Below are 27304 nucleotides of genomic sequence, written 5' to 3'. Positions count from 1 at the left end.
TTCCCCTAGAAGATTCATACCATTACTACTCCAAATTCTAGAAACCAAAGGTAGATGCTTCTTTAAAAACTGGAGAGTTTTTAAAGCTTCTGATTTCTGGCAGGCATCTTTAAAGAAGGCTTGGTGTAGGGGCACACAGATAGACCCTGTCCTCTCCTCTAGCCTGCCTCCTTAGCTTGATTCCAGAGCTTAACCTAATCATGAGGTTAAACTTGTCATGGCTCACATATGTACATGCTGCATGTGATATGGTGGGGTGTGACTCTCATAACTGCCTGCTGAGTGGACCAGCCTCACATCTCTGCCTACTCATTATCAACAGCAAAAACCTACTTCCTGGACTTCCAAGTCCAGGATGATTGTAACATGATTGTAGTTAGCTTTGTCTATGACTGCTTTTAGAAGCATTGATCAGGTGTATACATTCATAAGATGCTAAGTTTATTATCTAGGTGTTCTTTCTCTTCCAATCTCAACCTCTCATCTCCCTCCTTCTCTCCTTTTCTCTTTTTGTTCTCTTTCTTTGCTGAAATGTTTCTTATCCTGTGAGTTTAGGAAAGCTAGGCTAGTTGCCATGGCAACACAAAAGCTTTCAGGCACTTGTTTGTTTGTTATATTCCTTTGTCATTTTGAGTGGTCTGTGGAGGCTCTTGAAAGAAGATGTGATGGTTAGAGTTTGACGGTTAAATCACCATGCTGCCTGTCAGAGAGGAGAGCCAGGAGGAGGAGGAGGAGGAGGGACAGGTGCAAAGCTTCTTTCCCCTGGTGTGCTTTTACAGAGACTCTGACTTTGGAAAGAAGGTACCTGAATCTGGAGCAGGAGTTTTCATTGAGTGTCTCTAAACGTACAAAAGAAAATCCATGAAGTTGGAACTACCATACCTGACTCTTTAATCCTGTTTTCCAGTCTCCACTCTTCCCTCTTCCTCAGACATAGGGCCATACGTTGCAGTTATATGATTTTCTCTTGGGGCAGAGGACCCTTTACTTCCTCTTGCCTTTGTCTCTGAGGAGGGTGTCCTCCTCCATCTGAAGAAACTGGTTCTGTGCAGGGCTGACATTGTTCCTCAGATGTTGAGGTCTTTTGCCTCTTCAGTAGGATGGCTCAGTGAGGATGGTGTCAAATTGTAAGACACATTGGAGGGTTTCCTGGATGGCCTAGCGTTCAAACATTTAAAAAATAACTTTATTTTCTATTTATGAAAAAAATCTATAGTAGAAAAATTAGAAATACAAAAAAAGGAGAAAATAAAAAAACACCTGTGTTCCATTCCCCCAAATTAACATATAAATTTTTTCTTTAGCCAAGTGTGAGATATTTCTATGCCTATAACTTTAATGATTTATAAAACCATTATATCTTTTTTATTATGTAGATATACTGTGATTTGATACAACGACACTAATGTCATTCTATTTTTCAAACAATTCTGTGCTATACTCTTGTGACCCTATGTAAATGGCTTATTAATTGCCCATTAATATTAGTCATCCAAATTTTCTTTTAAACTGGTACAACAGCCTGAGAAAAACAATAGGACAGAAAGTGTAGTATGCTTTATGTATATGTAATTCCTGAAGCTGACATGTTTAGTTCCCAGATCAAGGCATTATTATGCAAAGGTTCTTTATGGAAAGTCATGATAGGGTTTGGACCCCACTATAGTAAGATGCATTACATTGCATTGCACCTAGTGCAAAGGAGATGATGGAATTATTTTACTGCATTGAGCTTTCACTGTGATGACCCTAAAGGGTGAGGTGGAACACAGTGGGCAGAAACTGGAAGGGGATTGGAGCAAGCTCAGTTTTCCTGGTTCTGCCAACAATAAGCTTGTGGAACCTTGGGGAGTTCCTCAGTTTCCTTATCTGTAAAGTGACAGAATCATTCTCAAGACCGCTGAGGTTCTGTCCAGGTCTAAAATTTAATTATTTCAAGCTGACTCTGCTCTGTTTAACTCATCTGTGGTAACCTGTGGTGAGACAAAGTGGATTTTTAACATACTTTCTGGAGTTTAAAACATGGCAGTCTGGGCAAATTGCTGCAGTCTTAACATAGTGAACTTAGTGCTGTTTGCTGAAAGAATATTTTGCTTGCTCATTCCTCCTTTTTTCTGTTTTTAAAATTTATTTCCATTGCATATATGACAGGTGTGTAATGATGATGTGATATATCTCTCCCCAGCAACATTTTTTCCAAAGGAAAGCCACTTAACATTTTTATCATCTTCCATAGTTACCTCTTTTTTTTTTGCCTATTGTTTTTCCCTCCTGTTGTTTCTGGAGCTACTTCTCCACCTTATAGTAAGTTTGGATGGCACTGCCAATCAAGTATCCCTGTCCTTCCTTCCTAGAGGTCAGAGGTCAGTGTGACCTTTCATAGAGGTACTAAAGTGATAATGCTGACTCATGCTGATAGTGGCTCCTATTAATTCCCTCAATTCTAGATGCTCAACTGCCCTTTCTGGCCCTTTTCTTGTTTCCTTTTCTCTTTAATCTGTGGGCCTGTGGACTTCACATATCTTTTCCTCATATTCTTATTTCAATTTTTAGCCAGAGTCAGATTCTCCTGCATGCAAAAGGAAAGCCTTAACCCTTCATTGCTGGTCCTGGCTCTCCATGTGGCCAGGGTTTTGTGACCACTGGTGAGGTCACTCCATCTCTTGAAGCCTGTATGTCCTGATCTATACCAAAGAGGGTAATAAAACCAGTCTAGCAAAGTTGTTGGGATGAAACCGACCAAGCACAGAGTTGGCTTCTTGAGTGGTACCTTGAATTTCATCAGGAGAGTGCTTGCTTATGAATTTGGACCTTTACCTTGATGAGTCACTATGGACTAAATCGACAGACTTAAAAGGGTATTTCTGGTAACTGTGTTTAGTTTGTTTTGGATCTTGCTTTGCATCCTAGCAAGCACATAGTAGGAACTCTTTAAGTATTAGTTCTTTTGAATAACTTTTAAAACCCTTTAAATAAGGGCTGTGAGTTTTAGTTGTACACTTTTCCATAATCATCAATGCTTTAATACATTGAGCAAAGGGTACAGATATTCTGGTCCTTTGGGCCAGGATTATAAATATTTATTGGAGAGGTTCTTTGATCTATGTTGTTTTAAAGGAATTTGAGCTGTACAGGAATGATTTAATTATCAGAATCTTTCTTTAGAAAAAAAGCCTGGGAGATTTGAGTTTACATATTATTATATGAATCACAATTTGCATTAAGAGCTTATCTAAATTCCATCTGTTTGATTGGAAAAAGGAACTCGGAATGAACCCATCTAATTTTCAGTTTTCTTCCTTGGAGAGAATTGTGATTGAAAGTCAGAGTGGGGTCATGTGTTGCCTTTTTCTGATGGTTTCTAGAGGAAGTTTTAGGGTTTCCATAGCAATGCACAAGGAGTCATTATATTCTGCCATGATTTCCCAGCAAAGAAAACTACAGTAACTATGGCTTAGTAGAAATGAAAGAGAGGATACTAGACCATTCTAAATTTGTATTTAGAATGAGCAGTATTCTGTCAATTGAAAGTGATAGCTCCCAGTGTCATAGACAAATAATGAGGTTATAATCACCCCGTGGTAATGTCAGGGAAATACATCCTTTAATTTGACTAGGCTTGAGACAGGGTCTTGCCAAATTGCCCTGAGATTCACTAGATTCATCTAATGTTGGTACACATCATCACTCTTTCCTTTTCTACACTCCCCTGGCCTTCCTCTCTGCCCTCTGCCCCACTCCCTGCCTCCGCTGATCTCTGTCTGTTCTCCCAGCTCTTCCACGTGTGTCTCAGAGGTTTGAGCCTCAGGAAGAGTAAGGTCACAAGCCCCTGCGGCATCCTCTACATCTTCTTATCACCTCAGGCTGTTGGCCCCATTGGGTTCCCTTCCTTGTCACAATTCCGCCCGTTTTCAGGTATTCTTAAAATAGCATTTATACCTTATGTCACAAAGTATATCAGCACAACTGCATTTTGTTAAATATGAACAATTTGTTCTCATTGGTGAATTTAGCAGTAGTGGAAAAAGCCTTCTCATTAGCTGTCGAGCATAAACATAGAATTGGCTTACAGACAACAAAGTCAACAATGGAGACTCTACCAGGAACATCCATTGTTCAATATATACAGAGCAGGATGAGTGATTCCCCAGGGGGTGATTCCATTTTCAAGAGCTTCACAGTTTGCATTTGCCTTAAACTGGTCTTTCTTTGAAGCAATATTCCATTGTGATTTTAAAGCTAGTTATCATTACTAATTGCTGAACAAGCACAGTGTTAATGGCAACCATACCTGGCAATGGTTTGTCTCGCTTATTTAACAGGTTAGTAAGTTGTAGAAAAGTCAAGGTGATCATTTGCCTTAAGAGAAGACTAACTTCTCATCTTATCAGTTGTGAAGGGAAGTCTCTCAACAGTAAGGGGCTGACTTATCTTTTAGATCTTATTTATCAGTTGTCAGCTCATATGTGTGCCTAACCTCCTCTGCTCTTTGGTTAAAACTGATGCAGATTTTGCTGAAAAAGTCTCTGATGACCTTTGGACCAGTCAGGGTAATCATCTTGACACACAGCTACTTTAGAGGAGCAGGGAAATCCTCCTCTCCTTTCCAGGCAGCCTGGGAAGAGCAGTGGTTGTTGTTTCAGTGGCAGAAATGGAAGGATGCATTAGGTACCAGACTCCCCAGATATATTGTGACTTTTGGGTTTCTTGGGTCAGAACTAGAAATGGGAAGAATGGGCTTAGGATTCATCTATTCATCCACATATCTGTCCAATATGTACTGATGAAATACTCACTTGTACAGGTAGCAGGGAGTAAGCATGGTAAAGAAGTATCCAGTCTTCAGGGAACTTACACTCTTGCAAGAAATACCCACTCTATCTTTCATCTGATGCCTCTTCTGTTACCCCCACCATACATAGCATTTCAGAGAGAAAACTTGAGGGAAAGAGATGGCACTGACTACAAGGCTTAAAAAATTAGAACTTTTTTTGCAGTTCTGGAGATAGGAGTCTGAGATTGAGGTATCACCAGGGTTGGGTTCATGCTTTCTCATTGTTCTAGATGTCCATCTCCCTGTCTTCACATGGATTTTGCTCTGCTGTGTACATGCCTGTGGCTAAATTTCTTCTTGTTATAAAGACACTGGGTGTGTTGGATTTGGGTCCATTCTGAAGAACTCATTTTACCTTATTGCTTTGAAGACCTTATCTCCCAAAATGGTTATGTTCTGAGTGACTAGGGGTTAGGACTTCAAGATATGAATTTGGCAATGGGTGGGAGATGATTCAATTTATCCCATAACAGCATTTCTGGAGGAAGAAAATGAGAAACAGGACAGAGGCTGAGCATCTCCTGTGACCCTTCATTCCAGGACCCTGTTCCCTATAGATTTTACTGCTATCTGTGGTGACAAAATGAGTCACCTCCAAAGAGAAAGTTTCCGGAGCCAACTTCCTGTCATTCTTTTCCAGGAGAATTTAGGCTGATGTCATCTGGGGGCTTTTCAACTCCCAATCTTAGAATTAGCAGCCTTTCTTCCCCCCCCTAAAAAAAACTCTCAAGCAATGCTAGTTTCTTACCATATTTATTGCAGTCATCTGCTTACGCACATGATAATTTTTATGCTGGGAGGAACTCTCCAAAGATGAATAGAATGTACAGAATAAACAGATGCATTAAATTGCAATTATGTAGATTATTATTATTCTCCTTACAGTATTGGCACAGATTTTTGACTTTAACCTCGACCTTTGAAGAGATAATCTCTTTATTTCTCGCTTTCTCTATTTCCACCTTCTGGTTTGGATTGATGTCAGAGGTCCTCATTTGTCACTTATAAGTTCTTGTTTTAGTCTCTGAAATTCAAGCTAAAACCGCTCTGCTCACAATCACTAAACCCATTCTGAGAGTATTGCAATCTAGTCCCAAAAATCCCATGATGAAGTAGAATATCAGAGTGACTAAAACTTTGGACTCGGCCAGACTGCCGGGGTCAAATCCTGGCTCTGACACTTACCACTCTGCAACTGTGGGTATGTCATTCATTTTCCAAAGCCCAAGCTTTTCTTATCTGTTAAGTGATAATAGTAATAATTCCAACTTCATAGCACCATTGTTAGACTTAAATGAGAGTGACGTGCCTGGAGCATAGTAAATGCCATGCAAATGTAAAATATAATAATTATTACTCTGCTTGCCTTTGTTCTGAGTAGCTTCCCTGGAGATTCAGATCTTGCTTGGCTCCTTCCGTATTCCTCCCCTACAAGGCTTTCCGTTTGTAACCCACGTAGGGGTGGGCAGGTTTCCCTGGAATGCTCTTCAGACCAGCTGTCCCTCAGATCAGACGGAGAACCAGAGTGGTTGACAAGGCCTGTAAGTTTTGCTTTTCTTGGGTGTCTTGCGGGGGATTGAAGGGGAGGGGCAGCTCTACTTGAAGAGTCACAGATGGGCTTCCCTTTACCCTACCTGATTCCACAGGAAGGAGGGCCTTCCTGGGTCTCAGAGGAGACCATAACACTTGCTTCTTTATGCAAATGGACTGCTATTTTGGAGACATGAGTTTTGATCCACAAAAAGTTGACTAGGTTTGTCACAGTGGGGAGGAATAGCACCTCTCCTTGTTATCTTAGTTGGCAGGCCGACATGTTTGCTGGTGTTGAAGGTGAGGTTCTCCGCCTCTGAGGTTAAACAGGCTCCTGATCATGGTTGTGTTGTGCAAATACCCGTGTCTTTCCTTGTGCCTATGGCCTGTCTTGGACTGGGATGTCTCCAGTCACTAACTGTGCCTTTGTTACACTTGGTGAGACGCTCCATCATCACAGGCCTCCAAGGGTTCCCAGATTCACAACACCACCATCAAGGCACCAACCTGTGTACAAATCAGCGGTAATTCAGGAGCACACCTGTGTCTTCACTCTTCAGGCTAGTCTTTGCCCTGGAGAGTGGGTAAAAGTTTTATTTTTTTAATCTTCTTGCCCAGTCTTCCCATTCTTCTCTGCAATCGGGAGCTCTCTTTTGAACCATAGTGACTTTGTGAGAAGAAATTGCTTGATACTTCTCCCTTTTTCCAGTGTGATCCTTTAGGAAATGCTTTCCTGCTTGATGCTCTCAATGTATCCTCTCTTGGCCTAGCCTGTGGCTTCAAAGTCTGCTCATTTTCCCCCTTATCTGGTCAAACAGAATCTCTCTCTTTTCTTCTTAGCATTGTGACTCATTTTGGTGCCACCTCTCACTCGCCATTCCTTTCTCAGATGGATGAACCCTACTATTATTACCACAGCTGTAAATGTACCATTTCCCAACATCAAATTCCCATATTACTACCTCAGTGAAGTATTTGATAGGACCTCGCCTTCCAGCTTATGGACAATTAAAATGATTTATCTTAAAAATAACATCTTAAGTCAACAAGCACTTTGGAAAATATCTGGAACCAGATGAAATTCATCCAGAGGCAAAAGAGGTTCTTTATCTTTTCCAGGCAAGGCTTTTTTGGCCATATATAAAAACATTTTTCGTGAGTCAATGCCCTGTATAGCTATCCTTATCTCAACCAGCAAAACCCCTTGTTCCTTCCTATTATTGCTTATACTCTCTCTACAACAAAATTAGAGATAAGGGCAAAATAGTTTCTGCTGGGTATTGAGGGGGAAAGCGGGAGGGGGTGGAGTGGGTGGTAAGGGAGGGGGTGGGGGCAGGGGGGAGAAATAAACCAAGCCTTGTATGCACATATGAATAATAAAAGAAAAATGAAAAAAAAAAAAAAAAAAAAAAACATTTTTCATTAATTAAACTAGCTTGTTTACCAATATTAATATTTAAAAATTGACAGAATATACTATCTTCTTGCACAAAGATCTTTAATATACAATTTTCAGATATTGATCTTATTTTTAGTTTAAAATCATCAATAAGACAAGGCATTGCTTACAGATGTAGATAATGGAATTTTTAAAAATTAAGTTGCTGGAGTAGTTCTTGCTAAGTCACTTTGTCCTCTGAAAATATTTCTCAAGATGTTTAGTAGCTCAGTGTTAGAGTGCTTGCCTAGCATGTGCAAGGTCCTTGGCTTTATCCACAGCACAAATGTTTGTTAGATTTCTTCTTCAAGTCTTGTTTTCTGTGGAATAAATTTTCCATGGATGGAGCCTTTCTTGAAAATCTTTGTTAAGCTTTCCTAAGTTAGACATCAAATCCCTGTCATAAGTGGATGTCCTATAAACAGTTGAATTATTGAAGGAGTCATCTCAGAAGTTTTCCATGTTGGAGAACAGACATATTGAATCATTAACCTCTTCAGTGGAAATGTCAGTAGTGTTACCAAAATGGGACTCCACTAGGTTTAAGCAATGAAAGTAAAGAAAGGACAGATATGAGATAAACTGAGAAATATTCTTTTTTGTCATGTTTTTCTACTCACAGTGGGATTCTGAAACAGAATCTCGGCAGGAGTTTAGATGGTTGCAATCCCATCAAAAACATGTACTGAATATTTTTAGTTTTGAAATATTTCAGTGAGTGCTTTCTTAGACTAGCTATGGTGGTTGAAAGGAGAAAAATAGGAGAGAATGTTTTGAAATCTTTTAATTCATGCTAGAAAGTTTGATAATGCTGTTCTGTGATATTGTGGCCCTTAATTTCTTTTCTTTAGATACTTGAATCTCAATATGCTTGGATGCTCATAGCTTCTTTTCCTTTGGTCTCTACAAAATATAAGTTGATTTGAAAACAGAATACTCTCAAGTAATGTTTTCTGTTGATGGGTTCTACATATTACTGTTCAGACATCCTATAGAGCTAGTGGGAATGGCAATTTTGCCTTGAAATGTTAGAGAAATAGGCACCAAAGGACATTCTTTCAAAGATCTTATTTCTGCCCTCTTTTCAAGGTCAAAATTGTTTAGGGTTAGTCCTGTTTTCTGGGGAAGAGGAGGGCAACGAGTAAAAATGAAGAATCAATTGTATTTTTTGAGAATGGTTGGAGAAACGACTATTGTTTGTGTTAGAGAAAAAAATCTGGTAGGTGTAGAGCTGTCTTCAGGTATTTGGCAAGCTTGGTACTGGCTTTCTTTGTGAGGAAGAATGTTTAAATAGAAGACGTGGACAAGGAAGGAAGGGGTTGCTTGGCACAGCAATGAGCTTTCAAACCATCAGAAGTATTTAAGCAGATGCTCTTGATTGTCAAACCTGTGTGTGTGTGTGTGTGTGTGTGTGTGTGTGTGTGTGTGTGTGTGTGTGTGTATGGTTTACCATGGCTTTCTTTATTTGGTGAGGGGTTTGAGGCTTTTTCTGTTGGGGGCTGTTACTGAAAAGATTCTATGGAATAGGATTTTAGGGAGAAAAAGCAGAGTATTGTAAAATCAGCACAGTCAGAATGCACGGGGAAGTCTGGGCTGTGGTTGGCTTTGTTACATACTGCTGGGTATGTTAGGTATTTGGAACAGATCTGTTGGCCTCTTTGTACTATAATCCTTTATTTATTTATTTATTTATTTATTTTTTTTCATTTTTCTTTTATTATTCATATGTGCATACAAGGCTTGGTTCATTTCTCCCCCCTGCCCCCACCCCCTCCCTTACCACCCACTCCACCCCCTCCCGCTCCCCCCCTCAATACCCAGCAGAAACTATTTTGCCCTTATCTCTAATTTTGTTGTAGAGAGAGTATAAGCAATAATAGGAAGGAACAAGGGGTTTTGCTGGTTGAGATAAGGATAGCTATACAGGGCATTGACTCACATTGATTTCCTGTGCGTGGGTGTTACCTTCTAGGTTAATTCTTTTTGATCTAACCTTTTCTCTAGTTCCTGGTCCCCTTTTCCTATTGGCCTCAGTTGCTTTAAGGTATCTGCTTTAGTTTCTCTGCATTAAGGGCAACAAATGCTAGCTAGTTTTTTAGGTGTCTTACCTATCCTCACCCCTCCCTTGTGTGCTCTCGCTTTTATCATGTGCTCATAGTCCAATCCACTTGTTGTGTTTGCCCTTGATCTAATGTCCACATATGAGGGAGAACATACGATTTTTGGTCTTTTGAGCCAGGCTAACCGCACTCAGAATGATGTTCTCCAATTCCATCCATTTACCAGCGAATGATAACATTTCGTTCTTCTTCATGGCTGCATAAAATTCCATTGTGTATAGATACCACATTTTCTTAATCCATTCGTCAGTGCTGGGACATCTTGGCTGTTTCCATAACTTGGCTATTGTGAATAGTGCCGCAATAAACATGGATGTGCAGGTGCCTCTGGAGTAACAGTCTTTTGGGTATATCCCCAAGAGTGGTATTGCTGGATCAAATGGTAGATCGATGTCCATCTTTTTAAGTAGCCTCCAAATTTTTTTCCAGAGTGGTTGTACTAGTCTACATTCCCACCAACAGTGTAAAAGGGTTCCTTTTTCCCCGCATCCTCGCCAACACCTGTTGTTGGTGGTGTTGCTGATGATGGCTATTCTAACAGGGGTGAGGTGGAATCTTAGTGTGGTTTTAATTTGCATTTCCTTTATTGCTAGAGATGGTGAGCATTTTTTCATGTGTTTTCTGGCCATTTGAATTTCTTCTTTTGAGAAAGTTCTGTTTAGTTCACATGCCCATTTCTTTATTGGTTCATTAGTTTTGGGAGAATTTAGTTTTTTAAGTTCCCTGTATATTCTGGTTATCAGTCCTTTGTCTGATGTATAATTGGCAAATATTTTCTCCCACTCTGTGGGTGTTCTCTTCAGTTTAGAGACCATTTCTTTTGATGAACAGAAGCTTTTTAGTTTTATGAGGTCCCATTTATCTATGCTATCTCTTAGTTGCTGTGCTGCTGGGGTTTCATTGAGAAAGTTCTTACCTATACCTACTAACTCCAGAGTATTTCCTACTCTTTCTTGTATCAACTTAAGAGTTTGGGGTCTGATATTAAGATCCTTGATCCATTTTGAGTTAATCTTGGTATAGGGTGATATACATGGATCTAGTTTCAGTTTTTTGCAGACTGCTAACCAGTTTTCCCAGCAGTTTTTGTTGAAGAGGCTGCTATTTCTCCATCGTATATATAATCCTTTTTTTAAATAATCCTTTTTTTAAATTGCAGTGCTGGTGATCAAGTCCAGAGTCTTGTGCATACTGTGCAAGCACTCTACTAGTGAACTACAGCCCCATCCCTTCTATTTTAATGAAGGGTTGAATTAAGGTTCTCCAGAGTTCCTTCTTAATTAACAGGTTTTATTTTTTTAATTTTTTTTCTTTCATTTTTCTTTTATTATTCATATGTGCATACAAGGATTGGTTCATTTCTCCCCACTGCCCCCACCCCCTCCCTTACCACCCACTCCACCCCCTCCCTCTCCCCCCCCCAATACCCAGCAGAAACTATTTTGCCCTTATTTCTAATTTTGTTGTAGAGAGAGTATAAGCAATAATAGGAAGGAACAAGGGGTTTTGCTGGTTGAGATAAGGATAGCTATACAGGGCATTGACTCACATTGATTTCCTCTGCGTGGGTGTTACCTTCCAGGTTAATTCTTTTTGGTCTAACCTTTTCTCTAGTACCTGTGCCCCTTTTCCTATTGGCCTCAGTTGCTTTAAGGTATCTGCTTTAGTTTCTCTGCGTTAAGGGCAACAAATGCTAGCTAGTTTTTTAGGTGTTTTACCTATCCTCATCCCTCCCTTGTGTGCTCTCGCTTTTATCATGTGCTCATAGTCCAATCCCCTTGTTGTGTTTGCCCTTGATCTAATGTCCACATATGAGGGAGAACATACGATTTTTGGTTTTTTGAGCCAGGCTAACCGCACTCAGAATGATGTTCTCCAATTCCATCCATTTACCAGCGAATGATAACATTTCGTTCTTCTTCAAGGCTGCATAAAATTCCACTGTGTATAGATACCACATTTTCTTAATCCATTCGTCAGTGGTGGGACATCTTGGCTGTTTCCATAACTTGGCTATTGTGAATAGTGCTGCAATAAACATGGGTGTGCAGGTGCCTCTGGAGTAACAGTCTTTTGGGTATATCCCCAAGAGTGGTATTGCTGGATCAAATGGTAGATCGATGTCCAGCTTTTTAAATAGCCTCCAAATTTTTTTCCAGAGTGGTTGTACTAGTCTACATTCCCACCAACAGTGTAAGAAGGTTCCTTTTTCCCCGCATCCTCGCCAACACCTGTTGTTGGTGGTGTTGCTGATGATGGTTATTCTAACAGGGGTGAGGTGGAATCTTAGCGTGGTTTTAATTTGCATTTCCTTTATTGCTAGAGATGGTGAGCATTTTTTCATGTGTTTTCTGGCCATTTGAATTTCTTCTTTTGAGAAAGTTCTGTTTAGTTCACATGCCCATTTCTTTATTGGTTCACTAGTTTTGGGAGAATTTAGTTTTTTAAGTTCCCTGTATATTCTGGTTATCAGTCCTTTGTCTGATGTATAATTGGCAAATATTTTCTCCCACTCTGTGGGTGTTCTCTTCAGTTTAGAGACCATTTTTTTGATGAACAGAAGCTTTTTAGTTTTATGAGGTCCCATTTATCTATGCTATCTCTTAGTTGCTGTGCTGCTGGGGTTTCATTGAGAAAGTTCTTACCTATACCTACTAACTCCAGAGTATTTCCTACTCTTTCTTGTATCAACTTAAGAGTTTGGGGTCTGATATTAAGATCCTTGATCCATTTTGAGTTAATCTTGGTATAGGGTGATATACATGGATCTAGTTTCAGTTTTTGCAGACTGCTAACCAGTTTTCCCAGCAGTTTTTGTTGAAGAGGCTGCTATTTCTCCATCGTATATTTTTAGCTCCTTTGTCAAAGATAAGTTGCTTATAGTTGTGTGGCTTCATATCTGGGTCCTCTATTCTGTTCCACTGGTCTTCATGTCTGTTTTTGTGCCAGTACCATGCTGTTTTTATTGTTATTGCTTTGTAATATAGTTTGAAGTCAGGTATTGTGATACCTCCTGCATTGTTCTTTTGACTGAGTATTGCCTTGGCTATTCGTGGCCTCTTGTGTTTCCATATAAATTTAACGGTAGATTTTTCAATCTCTTTAATGAATGTCATTGGAATTTTGATGGGAATTGCATTAAACATGTAGATTACTTTGGGGAGTATCGACATTTTTACTATGTTGATTCTACCAATCCATGAGCATGGGAGATCTCTCCACTTTCTATAGTCTTCCTCAATCTCTTTCTTCAGAAGTGTATAGTTTTCCTTGTAGAGGTCTTTCACATCTTTTGTTAGGTTTACACCTAGGTATTTGATTTTGTTTGAGGCTATTGTAAATGGAATTGTTTTCATACATTCTTTTTCCGTTTGCTCATTGTTAGTGTATAGAAATGCTAATGATTTTTCTATGTTGATTTTATATCCTGCTACCTTGCTATAGCTATTGATGATGTCTAGAAGCTTCTGAGTAGAGTTTTTTGGGTCTTTAAGGTATAGGATCATGTCATCTGCAAATAGGGATATTTTCACAGTTTCTTTACCTATTTGTATTCCTTTTATTCCTTCTTCTTGCCTAATTGCTCTGGCTAGGAATTCCAGTACTATGTTGAATAGGAGTGGAGATAGTGGGCATCCTTGTCTGGTTCCTGATTTTAGAGGGAATGGTTTTAATTTTTCTCCGTTAAGTATAATGCTGGCTGTAGGTTTGTCTTATATAGCTTTTATAATGTTGAGGAACTTTCCTTCTATTCCTAGTTTTCTTAGCGCTTTTATCATGAAATGGTGTTGGATCTTATCAAAGGCTTTTTCTGCATCTATTGAGATGATCAAGTGGTTTTTGTCTTTGCTTCTGTTAATGTGGTTTATTACGTTTATTGATTTTCGTATGTTGAACCACCCCTGCATCCCTGGGATGAAGCCTACTTGGTCGTGGTGAATAATCTTTTTGATGTGTTGCTGAATTCGGTTTGCCATTATTTTGTTGAGGATTTTTGCATCAATGTTCATTAAGGAGATTGGCCTATAGTTCTCCTTTTTGGAGGTGTCTTTGCCTGGTTTTGGGATAAGTGTAATACTGGCTTCATAAAATGTGTTTGGCAGTTTTCCTTCCCTTTCTATTTCATGGAACAGTTTAAGGAGGGTTGGTATCAGTTCTTCTTTAAAGGACTGATAGAATTCAGCAGAGAATCCATCAGGTCCTGGACTTTTCTTTTTGGGGAGACTCTTGATTGCTGCTTCAATTTCATTTTGTGTTATAGGTCTATTCAGGTGATTAATTTCCTCTTGGTTCAGTTTTGGATGATCATATTTATCTAGAAATCTGTCCATTTCTTTAAGATTTTCAAATTTATTTGAATATAGGTTGTCAAAGTAGTCTCTGATGATTTCCTGGACTTCCATGGTGTTTGTTGTTATCTCCCCTTTTGCATTCCTAATTCTACTAATTTGGGTTTTTTCTCTCCTCATTTTAGTCAGGTTTGCCAGGGGTGTATCGATCTTGTTTATTTTTTCAAAGAACCAACTTTTTGTTTCATTAATTCTTTGTATGGTTTTTTTGGTTTCTATTTCGTTGATTTCAGCTCTTATTTTTATTATTTCTCTCCTTCTATTTGTTTCGGGATTTGCTTGTTCTTGTTTTTCTAGGAGTTTGAGATGTATCATTAGGTCATTGATTTGGGATCTTTCAATCTTTTTAATATATGCACTCATGGCTATAAACTTTCCTCTCAAGACTGCCTTAGCTATGTCACATAGGTTCCGGTAGGTTGTGTTTTCATTTTCATTGACTTCCAGGAACTTTTTAATATCCTCTTTTATTTCATTGATGATCCATTGTTCATTAAGTAATGAGTTATTTAGTTTCCAGCTGTTTGCATGTTTTTTGTCTTTACTTTTGTTGTTGAGTTCTACTTTTACTGCATTGTGGTCAGATAGTATGCACGGTATTATTTCTGTTTTCTTATATTTGCTGAGGCTTGCTTTGGGCCCTAGGATATGATCTATTTTGGAGAAGGTTCCATGGGCTGCTGAGAAGAATGTATATTGTGTAGAGGTTGGATGAAATGTTCTGTAGACATCTACTAGGTCCACTTGATCTATTGCATATTTTAGATCTTGGATTTCTTTATTGAGTTTTTGTTTGGATGACCTATCTATTGATGATAATGGAGTGTTAAAGTCTCCCACAACCACTGTGTTGGCGTTTATATATGCTTTTAGGTCTTTCAGGGTATGTTTGATGAAATTGGGTGCGTTGACATTGGGTGCGTACAGATTGATGTTTATTATTTCCTTTTGGTCTATTTCCCCATTTATTAGCATGGAATGTCCTTCTTTATCTCGTTTGATCAATGTAGGTTTGAAGTCTACTTTGTCAGAGATAAGTATTGCTGCTCCTGCTTGTTTTCAGATGCCATTGGCTTGGTAAATCTTCTTCCAGCCTTTCATCCTAAGCATATGCTTATTTCTGTCGGTGAGATGAGTCTCCTGTAAGCAACAAATTGTTGGATCTTCTTTTTTAATCCATTTTGTCAAACGGTGTCTTTTGATGGGTGAATTAAGTCCATTAACATTAAGTGTTATTACTGATAGGTATGTGGTGATTCCTGCCATTTAGTTATCTTAGTTGTTTGAAGGTTTGATTGTGTGTACCTAACTTGATGTTACTCTCTACTGTCTTGCTTTTTCTTATCCTGTGGTTTGGTGCTGCCTGCCTTTTCATGGTTAAGTTGGGTGTCACTTTCTGTGTGCAGGATCCCTTGCAGAATCTTTTGTAATGGTGGCTTTGTGGTCACATATTGTTTTAGTTTCTGCTTATCATGGAGGACTTTTATTGCTCCATCTATTTTGAATGATAGCTTTGCTGGGTAGAGTATCCTGGGGTTGAAGTTATTTTCATTCAGTGCCCGGAAGATCTCACCCCACGCTCTTCTTGCTTTTAATGTTTCTGTTGAGAAGTCTGCTGTGATTTTGATGGGTTTACCTTTGTATGTTACTTGTTTTTTCTCTCTTACAGCCTTCAATATTCTTTCCTTAGTTTCTGAACTTGTTGTTTTAATGATGATATGTCGTGGAGTAGTTCTATTTTGATCTGGTCTGTTTGGTGTCCTGGAGGCCTCTTGCATTTGTATGGGAATATCTTTCTCTAGATTTGGGAAATTTTCCATTATTATTTTGTTGAATATATTACGCATTCCCTTCGCTTGCACCTCTTCTCCTTCTTCGATGCCCATAATTCTCAAGTTTGGTCTTTTGATGGAGTCAGTGAGTTCTTGCATTTTCTTTTCACAGGTCTTGAGTTGTTTAATTAATAGTTCTTCGCGTTTTCCTTTAATTACCATTTCATCTTCAAGTTCTGAGATTCTGTCTTCTGTTTGTTCTATTCTGCTGGATTGGCCTTCCATTTTGTTTTGCAGTTCTGTTTCGTTCTTTTTTCTGAGGTTTTCCATATCCTGGCAGTTTTCTTCTTTATTGTTGTCTATTTTTGTCCTGAGTTCATTTATCCATTTATTCATTGTGTTCTCTCTTTCACTTTGGTGTTTATACAGTGCTTCTATGGTTTCCTTTATTTCTTCTTTTGCTTTTTCAAATTCTCTATTTTTATTGTCTTGGAATTTCTTGAGTGTCTCCTGTACATTTTGGTTGACCCTATCCAGTATCATCTCTATAAAATTCTCATTGAGTACTTGTAGTATGTCTTCTTTTAAATTATTCTTGTGGGCTTCATTGGGTCCTTTGGCATAGTTTATCTTCATTTTGTTGGAGTCTGGATCTGAGTTTCTGTTCTCTTCATTCCCCTCTGGTTCCCGTACTAATTTTTTGCTGTGGGGAAACTGGTTTCCTTGTTTTTTCTGTCTTCCCGTCATTGTCCTTGGTGTTGTTACTGTCCCTGTACTGTGTGTAATTAAGTATTTTCTAGCTTGTAATAATAACAATGGTAATATTGAGAATGGAAGAGTGAGCTGAGATGGAAAGCAAGAAGTTAAAGAAAAGGGGAAAACAAATATACAGACAAGAGTGAGAAAGCAGAACAAGGTATCAGACAAGAGAGTTTCAAAGGTATAAACAGGGAGTGTTAGTGTACTAATCGACAGTAAGCTGAACAGACATTAGAGAGACAGAGAGAGGATTGAAAATCAAAGATAAAAAAATAAATAAGTAAATGAAAGTAATATCTATTTATAAAAATGAATTAAAATAAAATGGAAAATAGAAAATTAAAAAAAAAAAAACCAAAAAACTTCCAAGTTTATATGCAATGCAGTTTCAGTCTTAATAATTTGGGTGTCCATCTCAATCTCCAGTCCTGGAGTTGGTGCCTCAGATGTTGTTCTGTAGTTGTCTCATCAAAGGGGATGCATAAAGTAGAACAAACCTACACTCACACACACACAGAAGAAAAAAAAAAAAAAAGCCCCACCAAGTGTCCCCAGTTCAAATGCAATACAGTTTCAGTAAGTTTTTCGGCTTGCAGGTGTAATTCGGTTGTTCTCTCATCAAAGGTAGGGAGAAAAAGAAAAAAAAGCTTCTTGAGGCAGTTCTGAGAGTGGTATCTGCAACTGTGGCTTGCCTGCCTGCTGCTCTCCGCCTGTAGCTGGCGGCATTATTTATGCAGATCTCTGGGGTGAGCTTAGCACTCACCTGGTCCCACAGGCTTTGTTTGCTCAGAGTTCTCCTGTGCGGGGGCCTCTGCTACAGGCTTTCCCCTTTCCAAGCACTGGGAAAGGTGACACTGCCTCTGCGTTGTTAGGCCTGCGTGTTTATTTACAGTTCATGTGGGAGGTGGGTCTTCCCCCTCTCCTCTGAAGTTTTCCTCCCACTGCCACTTTCACAAGCTTTCCTGCTCCTGTTTACTGGGCGGTGCTGCTGCTCCTGCCGGCCGCCATGTTTGTTTACAGTTCACGTGGGAAGTGGGTCTTCCCTCCTCTCCTGTGGAGTTTTCTTCCCTCCTCTCACAAGCTTCCCCGCTCCTGGTTGCTGGGCGCGCCCCGCTCCCGCCAGAGGCTCTCCGGCCGCCCGGCTTGTTTATTTACAGTCCCGGGAAGGGTTCCCTTCCCCCAATCTTCAGCGCTCAGGGTGCCCCACCCTCTTTCCAGCGTGTCTTAACTGTTCTTATTGCTTATTACTCAGTTTCTCTTTTTTCCCCGGGTGGAGGTCAGTCTGTCCAGGGGGCTATGCTGCTCTGGCCCAGGCTTGTCTGTGGGGCTACCGCGGTACCGCGAAGCTCACCTGGTCCGCGTCTTCCCACGCCGTATGGGCGCCGGCCACTGGCGGCCCCAGGGGCCCTCCTTGTTTCTCCGTTTAACGTGAAGTGGAGATTCTCTGCACCGGCTGGAGATGTGGAGGGGTCAAAGTTATGCCTTTTCTCAGTGATTATGCCTGCAAAGTGTGTCTCCAGCGTCTCTCCAAGATTTCACTATAGGAGGGTCGCTTTCTGCTTCCTACCTCTAGCCGCCATCTTGGAATCTCAATTAACAGGTTTTAAATAATAGGTTTCTTAGCCTACACATTTGATAGCTGGCTGCAGGCCCAGACCCATTGCTGGACGAGACCATAGATCAAGAGCAGCAGAACCATAGGCACAAGAGAGTGAACAAAAAGGAAACACCATATATGGGGTTTGTTTTCTGAAGGAATCTTTCAGAGACTTATCTCATCCTATGTTCTAATTCAGTGACCATTCATTGATAAGGTTATTGCATATAAACTAATGTAAAATAAAATATAACCTTGGAAGTTATAATTTCTAATTCAATTAAATTAATTTGTATTATGAATTTGTTATGAGCAAGGTCATAAAATATAGGATGATGAATGATGGGGATGCCATCTTGATTTCAGTAAACTACAGTCTAGTGGGGATCACAGCTACGTTAAACTAACAATGATGAAATATAATGAGCTTGGTGTAAAGACACAGCCCTGTGCAAGAGACACAGTCATTAAGTCTGCCTAGTGGGACTAAGATAGGCTTGGCAAAAGAGTTGGCTCTTCAGAGCGTTCTTAGAAGATGAATAGTACTTTGCTTGTTGGAAAATCTATTCCAGGGACAGAGATTATTATGAGAAAATTTACAGAGGTTTGAATACTGGATCTGTCTAGAGAACAGTGAGTAATCTGGTGAGGCTTAGCATAGAGTACCAGGAGGTATATGTGATAACCAGACTGGACAGGTGGTTTAGGAACGGACCTGAATGTTACAGTATTTTCAACTTTAATCTTTAGTGCAGAGCCCTGGAAGCTTCTGTACATGATCAATCTATGGTTTACATTGCTAATTGTATTAGAGATTAGTAGAATGGATTAGAGTTCTGTGAACTGTATGTGTGTATGTATGTAATACTCAGTGTTCAGTTGTGTTCATGAAATCATCTCTATTTTTTATTAGCATATTAGAGTTGGACAGGAGGGACACCTTGTGACATTTACATGTGTGCTTGTAATATATCTTAATTAGATTCACCTCTTCCATTGTTCTCTCTTCTCCCCCCTTCTTAGAATGATTTCAACAGGTTCCACTGTTCTGTTTTCACATACAAATGTAAAATACATCCCCCATAGTTACTTTCCTTCACCCTCTTCTTTTGCCCTCCCTTCTCCCACTGGCACCCACCCCTGGTCAGGACCTACTTTACCTTCCTGGCCTTCATTTTTTTAAAGTGTATATTGAAATCACCACTATCTTGAACCTTTTTTATCCTGTAAGGTTATCAGACTAGCTTAGCCCTGCTAAGTCCTCTTCATCCTAACTGAAGACTTAAAGAGCTGAAAACTTAGTCTAGGCTTTTAAAAGAAATTAAAACGTAAGTGAACAAGAGGGGAAAGAGATGGAAGATAACTTCAATTTGGGGGCTTTTGCTGCAGTCAGCCATAGAATGGTAAAGGCCTAACTAAAGCAGAACACTGTAAATGAAGTGGTAGAGGTTTGGGAAGTTTCAGAGGTCTTTTCAAGAGAATAATGAATTTAGGCCCAGGCTTGATGGTACTTTTTGGGGAATGCCTGGTAGATGAATCTGTCAAATTAGGGTTCTGATTTGTAAGTACATATTTGTAGCCCTCAGTGATGGCTGAAGCTGTGGGAATACATGAACTATCTGAAGGAATACTTATTAAAGTGGGAATAGTAACAAAGAGTCTAGTGAACATAACTACTCTGAGATGTGGGCAGAGAAGGGAGCTTTGAGAGAATGTTTGAAGTGATAGAAAGAGAACCTTTAGAAGATTCTGGTGATAATTTAGGCACATAGAAAGCCCAGTTGAATAATAAGGATTTGGGACGTAGGTTCTAGCTCTGTGCAGAGGCGTGGGTGATCTGATTTTAAAGACATTCTGGGATCTGAGTAAAGGAGTCTTTGGAAGAACTGGCTGAGTCATTTCTGTCCAGTGATGAGCCACCCAACAGACGGATGGAATACATTCTTGAGAGGATCCAGTTTTTCTTGGTCCTATTCATTGTGTACCAGGCAACTTTCTGATTTGTAATCTCATCATAAGTAGATACACCCCCAGATACAAGATTGGTTCTAGTTCCTGGGCCACAAATAACCATTATAGTATAAAAATTGGTATTGTGATTTAGCACAAACACTACTGCTGGAAAAGAACATTGATATCATTCAGTTGAACCACAGCTCTGCCCTCAGGACCTCACATCACTGGTTATTTTTTTTTATATTCCTTTATTGTTGTGCTGAGTGGGGGTACATTGTAGCATTAACAAGTGTTCTTACAATGTATCAAATATATCATACTTGAATTCACCCCCTACACCACTGTCCTTTATCCCCCCTTCCCCATTCCTGGAACAGTTTCAACAGGTATCATTTTTGCATGTGCATACCTGTGTACACATTGTTTGCACCATATTCATCCTCCTACCCCTTTCCCTGCCACATTGGTTATTGAATTATGTAGTACAGTACTGGACCAGAACTTCCTGACTCATTACTGATTTCCCTTTTTCTATCTACTGTGTCTGAACTTTAGCCTTTGGTTGGTTTAATTAGAGGGAGTCAGATCACAAGAGATTGAGAACCTGTAGGTGAACTTGGAATATCATGTTCTTCCATTGCAAAGCTCTATACTAGAATTTGGACTGTGGTGGTCTCATAAGATGCAGCTTGAAGTCATCCCACATCTTTCATGTTTCATAGCAGTAGAGGGATCCTAGCTAAGCCATAAAAGAAACTTAGCTCCCTGTAACTCTGATCTTCTGAGGATAGTTCTGTACCTTTAGAGGATATGCCCTGGAGAGGTGCAATTTTCTAATAAAAGGGAGCAGCACATAGCATACTATGAAACTCAAGCTTTGTTTCATATGACTTTGCATCACAGTGCCTGTAAAGCATGTGAATAAAAGCACCATCTTCTGTCGTCAGAGTCCTTCATTATAGCCCTGTCTGCTTTGCGAATTAAGAGACTTTTACATCTCCCTCTTGACCTAAATGTGTAAAGTGTTGCATGTTGTTGGAATTGTTCTAATAGCTTTTGTTTTGTACTTTTTGAACTCATAAGGTCAAATGTAATTAGCCCCCAATATCCAAATCCCCATTGGGAATAATTTCAAGAAGTAATCCTGTCAAAAATCTATTTAAAAGTCTTCAACCTCTTTACATCTCAAAAATTGTTCGGCTCTCTAAATTGGCCTTGATTCTAGCAGCATAAAAGGGGAAGTTTGAGGGAGTCTTGGGGCTGAGTCAGGTACTTGTGCTCAAGGTTGGAGAATCAAGGAACCCTTTTAGACTGTCCTGTCATAACTGTGTTTTTAAGATCAGCACTCATGTCTGCCATAGGATCCAGACCTCTGCCTTTCACACTGTACCTGTTTGGCCTCATGTAGTCTACCCTGATGTGCAGTGATAAGTACCTAGTACAGATGGCCTCCCATGCTTCAGTGCACAACCCCTCTGGGTATAGATGATGTGCATCTGAGTGCTGTGGGTATGTAAGTGGGTGGAAATTTTCTAATGTGTCACAATAATAACAATGCAAAATCCTATTGCTGCTCAGCTTCCCCTAGAACTTCAGCCCACACGGCAGCCTACTTGGTTTATAGTCCTATGTGAACGTTAGACAATTAGCAGCTGATAATGAAAAATGCCATGGGAACCAGTGGGAAAATAATACCTTACTCCAAGGATATAATGAAATGAAATTAGCACAGACAGTAAAACACTTTATGGTGTCTTTTTTTTTGTAATTAAAAAGAACCAGTAAATACTTCCAGTAGAGAAATCTGAGAATCGATTAGAATCCCATCTGTTTTGGAAGAGGGTTTTATTCAGAAGTTAACTCTAGAGGAGCTTCTCCTTAGGAAAAAACTTCTACTAAGGTACTAGAATAGGTGAAGCATGCCTATTGTATCTGAATACCATGGCAGTTTTGTTCAGTTGTAGTCACTAAATGGCTGTCTTGTGGTCTGGGCTTTAGAAAGAGATGCTAATGCTGGATAATTGATGTTACTGTTAGAGCTGTGCATTTTTGCTCTTGGCTGAAATGTCAGTGGGTTTTGATGTTACCAACAAACAAATTCTTAGTAACAAGGTGAACTTGGATCTCTGTGGACAGATAACTTTCTGAACACAAGAAAATATGTTGCCTGTGAAATTTGGGATTCAAGGCTCTTTATTCTATTTCTAGATGTGCCATTTCTTGCTAAGGAAAGTTGGGCATATAGCTCTTCTCATATTACTTTTGGGAGTCAAAAGTTAAAATTTGAAGAGTTTCATAATAACCATTGGAAATATTTAATTACTTTGGGCTGCAAAGAATTTTTTTTTTATAAAGGGTATTGGATTAGTGAAAAACAATTCTGTTAAAATTTCAGTCTTACTGTGTGGGCAGTCTTCTGTGAGTTGAAAAATAAAGACGTTATAAACAAATCAAATTATATTTCACTCCAAATGTTCTCCAAATGTATTTGTTTTGGAGAGTTGAAGAAAGTTGGATATCTTTCTTGTAAGATATTTTGTCTGTCTGAAGTAGACTTGTCTCCAAATCTCTCTCACTTACAAAAATATTCTCCTTTTACATGAAAGTTAAATTGCCCCACTGATTCAACAACCATCCCACAAAAATCATTTGAATGATATATTTTCTAATGTTTCAATATAACATGCACTTATTTGGTTTATATTCCCAATTTTATCACATAATTATGTTAAGTTCAGTGATGGCCAAATAATAATGATATCCCCATGCTGATTTTCTTTTCATTTTTATTATTGTGTATTAATTGTACAATGTGGAGGTTTCATCATGACATTTCCATATATGCATATAACTTACTTCGGTTGTATTTACCCCCTCTCTTGCTCTTTTTTCTATCTTTCCCCCAATACCTTTAAAAATCCTGCAAATTTAAAAAAAAGGGTTTCATATGACTTATTCATCTGTGCATACAATGTACTTTGATCTTATTCTCTCCCTCTTTTCTTCTCCCCTCTCACCTCCCGCTGGTTCCCCACTATATTCCCCCTCTTAGGTTCATGTCCTTTCTCCCACCTTTTAGTGCTAGCTTCTGCATATGAGAGAGAACATTCAGTATTTGTCTAAGTCTGGATTATTTCACTTAACATGATGATCTCCAGTTCCATCCATTTTTCTGCAAATGACAATACTGAACAATACTCTTTATTATATATGAATCACATTTTCTTTACTCATTTATCTATTGATGGGCATCTAGGCTGATCCATAGCTTGGCTATTGTGAATAGTGCTGCAATAAACATGGGTGTGTAGATATTGCTATTGTATGTTGACTTACATTCCTTCAGATAAATATCCCCAGGGGTGGGTGGTATAGCAGGATCATATGGTAGTTCTAATTTTAGGTTTTTTTGAGGAATCTCCGTGCTGATTTCCATGGTGGATATACTAGTTTACAGTTCCATTAGCAATGAATGAAGGTTACTTTCCCTCCACCCCCCTGCATCCTTGCCAGCATTCATTATTGTTTTCTTGATTATAGTCATTCTGACTGGAGATAGAATCTCAGTGTAGTTTTGATTTGCATTTCTTTTATGGCTAAGGGTGGTGCACATTTCTTCATATATTTATTGGCAATTTATGCTTCTTCTTTTGAGAACTGTGTTCAGTTCATTTGCCCATTTATTAATTGGATTATTTGTTCTCTTGGTTTTTAATTTTTTGAACTCTTTACATATTCTGGATATTAATCTCTTGTCAAATGAATAGTTGTTCAAAAATTTCTCCCATTCTGTAGGCTGTCTCTTTACTTAGATAACTGTTTTCTTTGAGATGTAGAAGTTTTTTAATCTGATGCAATCTCATTTGTCAATTCTTACTCTTGTCTCCTGAGCTGTGGGAGTCCTATTCAGAAACATATCGCCTATACCTATATCTCAAAGTGTTTTTCCCTAGTAGTTTCAAGTTTCCAGTCTTACATTGAAGTCTTTGATTGATCCATTTTGGATCTTGTACAGGGCTCACTGAATTTTATACAGGGCTAACTGATTAAGGTTTTTTTTGGCAAATATACAAGGCTCAAATACTGTGAAGCCTTATATATTGCTCAATTAAATTCAGTAACACTAGCATGCCATTACAATCCAATAATCCAGGAATGTTGATTGTGGCTTTATAAATAAGCAAGATCACCTAATTCCCTTTGCTTCTTTTCTGTTGTCTTCACCGTCTGGAAATGTTGGATGTCTGGGGAGAGCAGAAAATAGCTGAAGTGTCCAGGGAAACTTGGACCAGTGAGGGAAGTCTCAAAGATTCCCTCATTGGTGCATTTCTGCTGTTTTCATCAAGTGCCACTTCTCAGCCGATATCTGAGACTCAAGGGAAAGAAGAGAAAACTTGTGGATAATTCATGGCTTCTAAATGTGTGTGTGTGTATGTGTGTGTGTGTGTGTGTGTGAATTCTAAGTGTGAATGTACATTTAAACACACAAAGCCAGCAGGTTACTTAATTTTCAGAAGATGGACACATTTCAACACATATATATTACTATATTAAAGATAGCACCCCATGCATACCCCCAAATGCTGTATTCTCAAGTGTTTTGAGAATTGATTGGTTGCTAGTGACTCCATATGTTGCTATGTTTTATTTTGGAACATGTTGAAATCTCACTTAGGTTTCATTAAACCACTCCCCCCCATTTTTGAAAGGTCTATTTTTTACTTCCAAAAATTTGTTTAAATATTTAGTTAACATATCCTTGTTAGCTATTACTAGGAAGAAAACTGAAGTATAACAACCCATTTTTCTTACTTTGAATATATATTTTTAATATTTCATAGGTCTAAATATTTTTTAGAAAAAATGGTAGTTCTAATTTTAGGCTATTGAAGTTATAATGCTTCACTAACCCTAAATTTATAACATTAAGAATAATATGCTTCCAAGTATCAAATATGTTATTTTTTTTTTGTTTCAGAAGCATCATGTAGGAAAAAGGAGAGATTAAAGTCCTTTTGTTCTGTATTAATTGTTAAGTGGCTTATTTAACTTTTAGTTGGTTGTATAAATAATGTATAAATGAGTCTAATTGTACAAATATTTTGGATTTGTTTGCTGAAGGAGCTCTTAAAAGTTTCTTATTTCTAACTTTCTATTCTCTTTATTGATTGCTAAGAAAGTTTGAACATAAATTATAGTTTCTATGATCATGCTGGGCTAAAGATAGAAAGATGGTCCAAAATTATTTGTTTTCATCTTCTCTGTAAAAACTGGCATTCATGCCTGCAAAGTACTTCTGGGGGTTCTCAGAAGTCTCTTTGTACAGTAGCCCAAATCCTGAGAGCACACAATTTTCTCTCTTCCTTTCTCTGGCTCCCTGTAGTGTCCTCCTCTATTGGTGATCACACTGAAAATTACCAACACTGATGTTGGAGCCAACTGCAGCATCCATCGTCCTGCTAATTTCTGATACCTACAGTCTCAACTCTTCCTGTTGCTCACATTGCCTTTGAAAATCTCTGTTTTGCAAGAGTTTCTGATAGATAATGCTATAGCTTTTATTGTCACCTCCTTGTCCTGGAACCAAAGGAGTCTGGGCTTGGGCCAATCTAAGTGGTAGATACCTGTGCTGTACCCAGGTCACCTTTATTCTGATCCTGTTCCCTGGCTTTCCTGAAAGACACCTCGGGTCCTTAGGAGGAAGATGTAGACATGCTCAGGCAATAACAGAATTCTAAAGTGAACAAAGCTGAGGCTCAGTTTGGGGACTTCCACATGAGCATATTTGAAAACATCATAAAGCAATTCCAAAGTTATGTGCCTTTTATAGGTTGAATGAAAGTGAGGTTCCACCACTGACAACAAGACTTGGAATACCCAAAATGGGGAGATACATGAATGTGTAGAGCTTCAGATTTACCTCACTCAGGTTTTCCTCCTGGTTTTAATGAGATTCCTCACTTCCCAGAGTGAGGGTGGGCAAGTTTATACCTGAGATTCTATCATTCTAACATTACTGTTTTTATTGTCATTGCTCACATAATTCTGGTTTCACCACTTACCATTTTGTTAAAAAGTTGTTCAGCTTTCTCTCAACTTACTTCTAATCTTTGTTATGAGTCAGATGACTGCAAATGATTAGCCTTTTTTTTTTTTAAATTTCTTCAATGACCGTGGAGTGAAATTTATGAACATCTAGTGACTGTGGCATGGAGAGACTTCTTTATTTATGTCATTATATGGTCTCCTTGAGCTATTGCTTGAAAATCAACAGATGGGGTTATCTAGTGGCATGTCAGAGATACAGCTAACTTTGAGGAAGTTTTGAACATGAACTATGTGACCGAACTTCACAGCCATCTGATTTCCAATTTAGTAATTACTGGAATAATTAGATGAGTTACTCTGCAGATGGCACTTAAGTTTCACGACATATGTGTCCTTGTCATCTATGGCAATGAAATATGTAATACTTGTTCTTCACTATAGCATTTGTATATGTGGGATGCAAAATGCCTTTGAAGCTTCTTTGTCAAAGTCTCTAATTTTGTTTAGATCCAAAAGAAACCTGAAACATGTGTTGGCTTACACTGATAGAGCTCTTGGCTTGCTGTGCTCTGTGTTATATATCAATTGTAGCAGTGTCCTGACTACAGTTCTCATGACTTACAATATTGGAACTTTATTTTTAATTTTAAATGTTGAATAATAAAATTATAGAATGTTCACACATGATGAAAATAATTTACAAACAAAGTCTTGGAAAACTGTAATGATTTTTCATACATTTTCTCCTAGTCTTTATTAAAATGATATATTAGGAATTTAAAACTTATTTTTGAGATAAAATTCACAATATAAAACTCACACCCTTTTAATAATGTTTTCTTTCCTGGTACTGGGGCTTGAACTCAGGGCCTACACCTTGAGCCATTCCACCAGCCATTTT

General features: G+C 38.7%; 1 protein-coding gene across 8 annotated transcripts in view; it reads left to right on the top strand.

The window, feature by feature from the left end:
* Positions 1-27304, top strand: part of Syt16 (synaptotagmin 16) — a 290398-nt gene that overhangs the window by 124516 nt on the left and 138578 nt on the right. The window contains exon 1 of one of the 8 annotated variants that reach the window (XM_074067838.1): positions 6274-6375. The exons of the other annotated variants lie outside the window; for them this stretch is intronic. Coding sequence (XP_073923939.1) covers positions 6315-6375 — 61 coding nt within the window. The 5' untranslated portion in view covers positions 6274-6314. Of the gene's footprint in view, positions 1-6273; positions 6376-27304 lie in introns of those variants that run through there. 8 annotated transcript variants of the gene reach the window in all.

This window comes from Castor canadensis, chromosome 3, assembly GCF_047511655.1.
Source record: "Castor canadensis chromosome 3, mCasCan1.hap1v2, whole genome shotgun sequence".
In the NCBI taxonomy this organism is placed as follows: Eukaryota; Metazoa; Chordata; class Mammalia; order Rodentia; family Castoridae; genus Castor; species Castor canadensis.
Note: the sequence above shows the minus strand (reverse complement) of the source record. Positions and strands in the feature narration are given on the sequence as shown.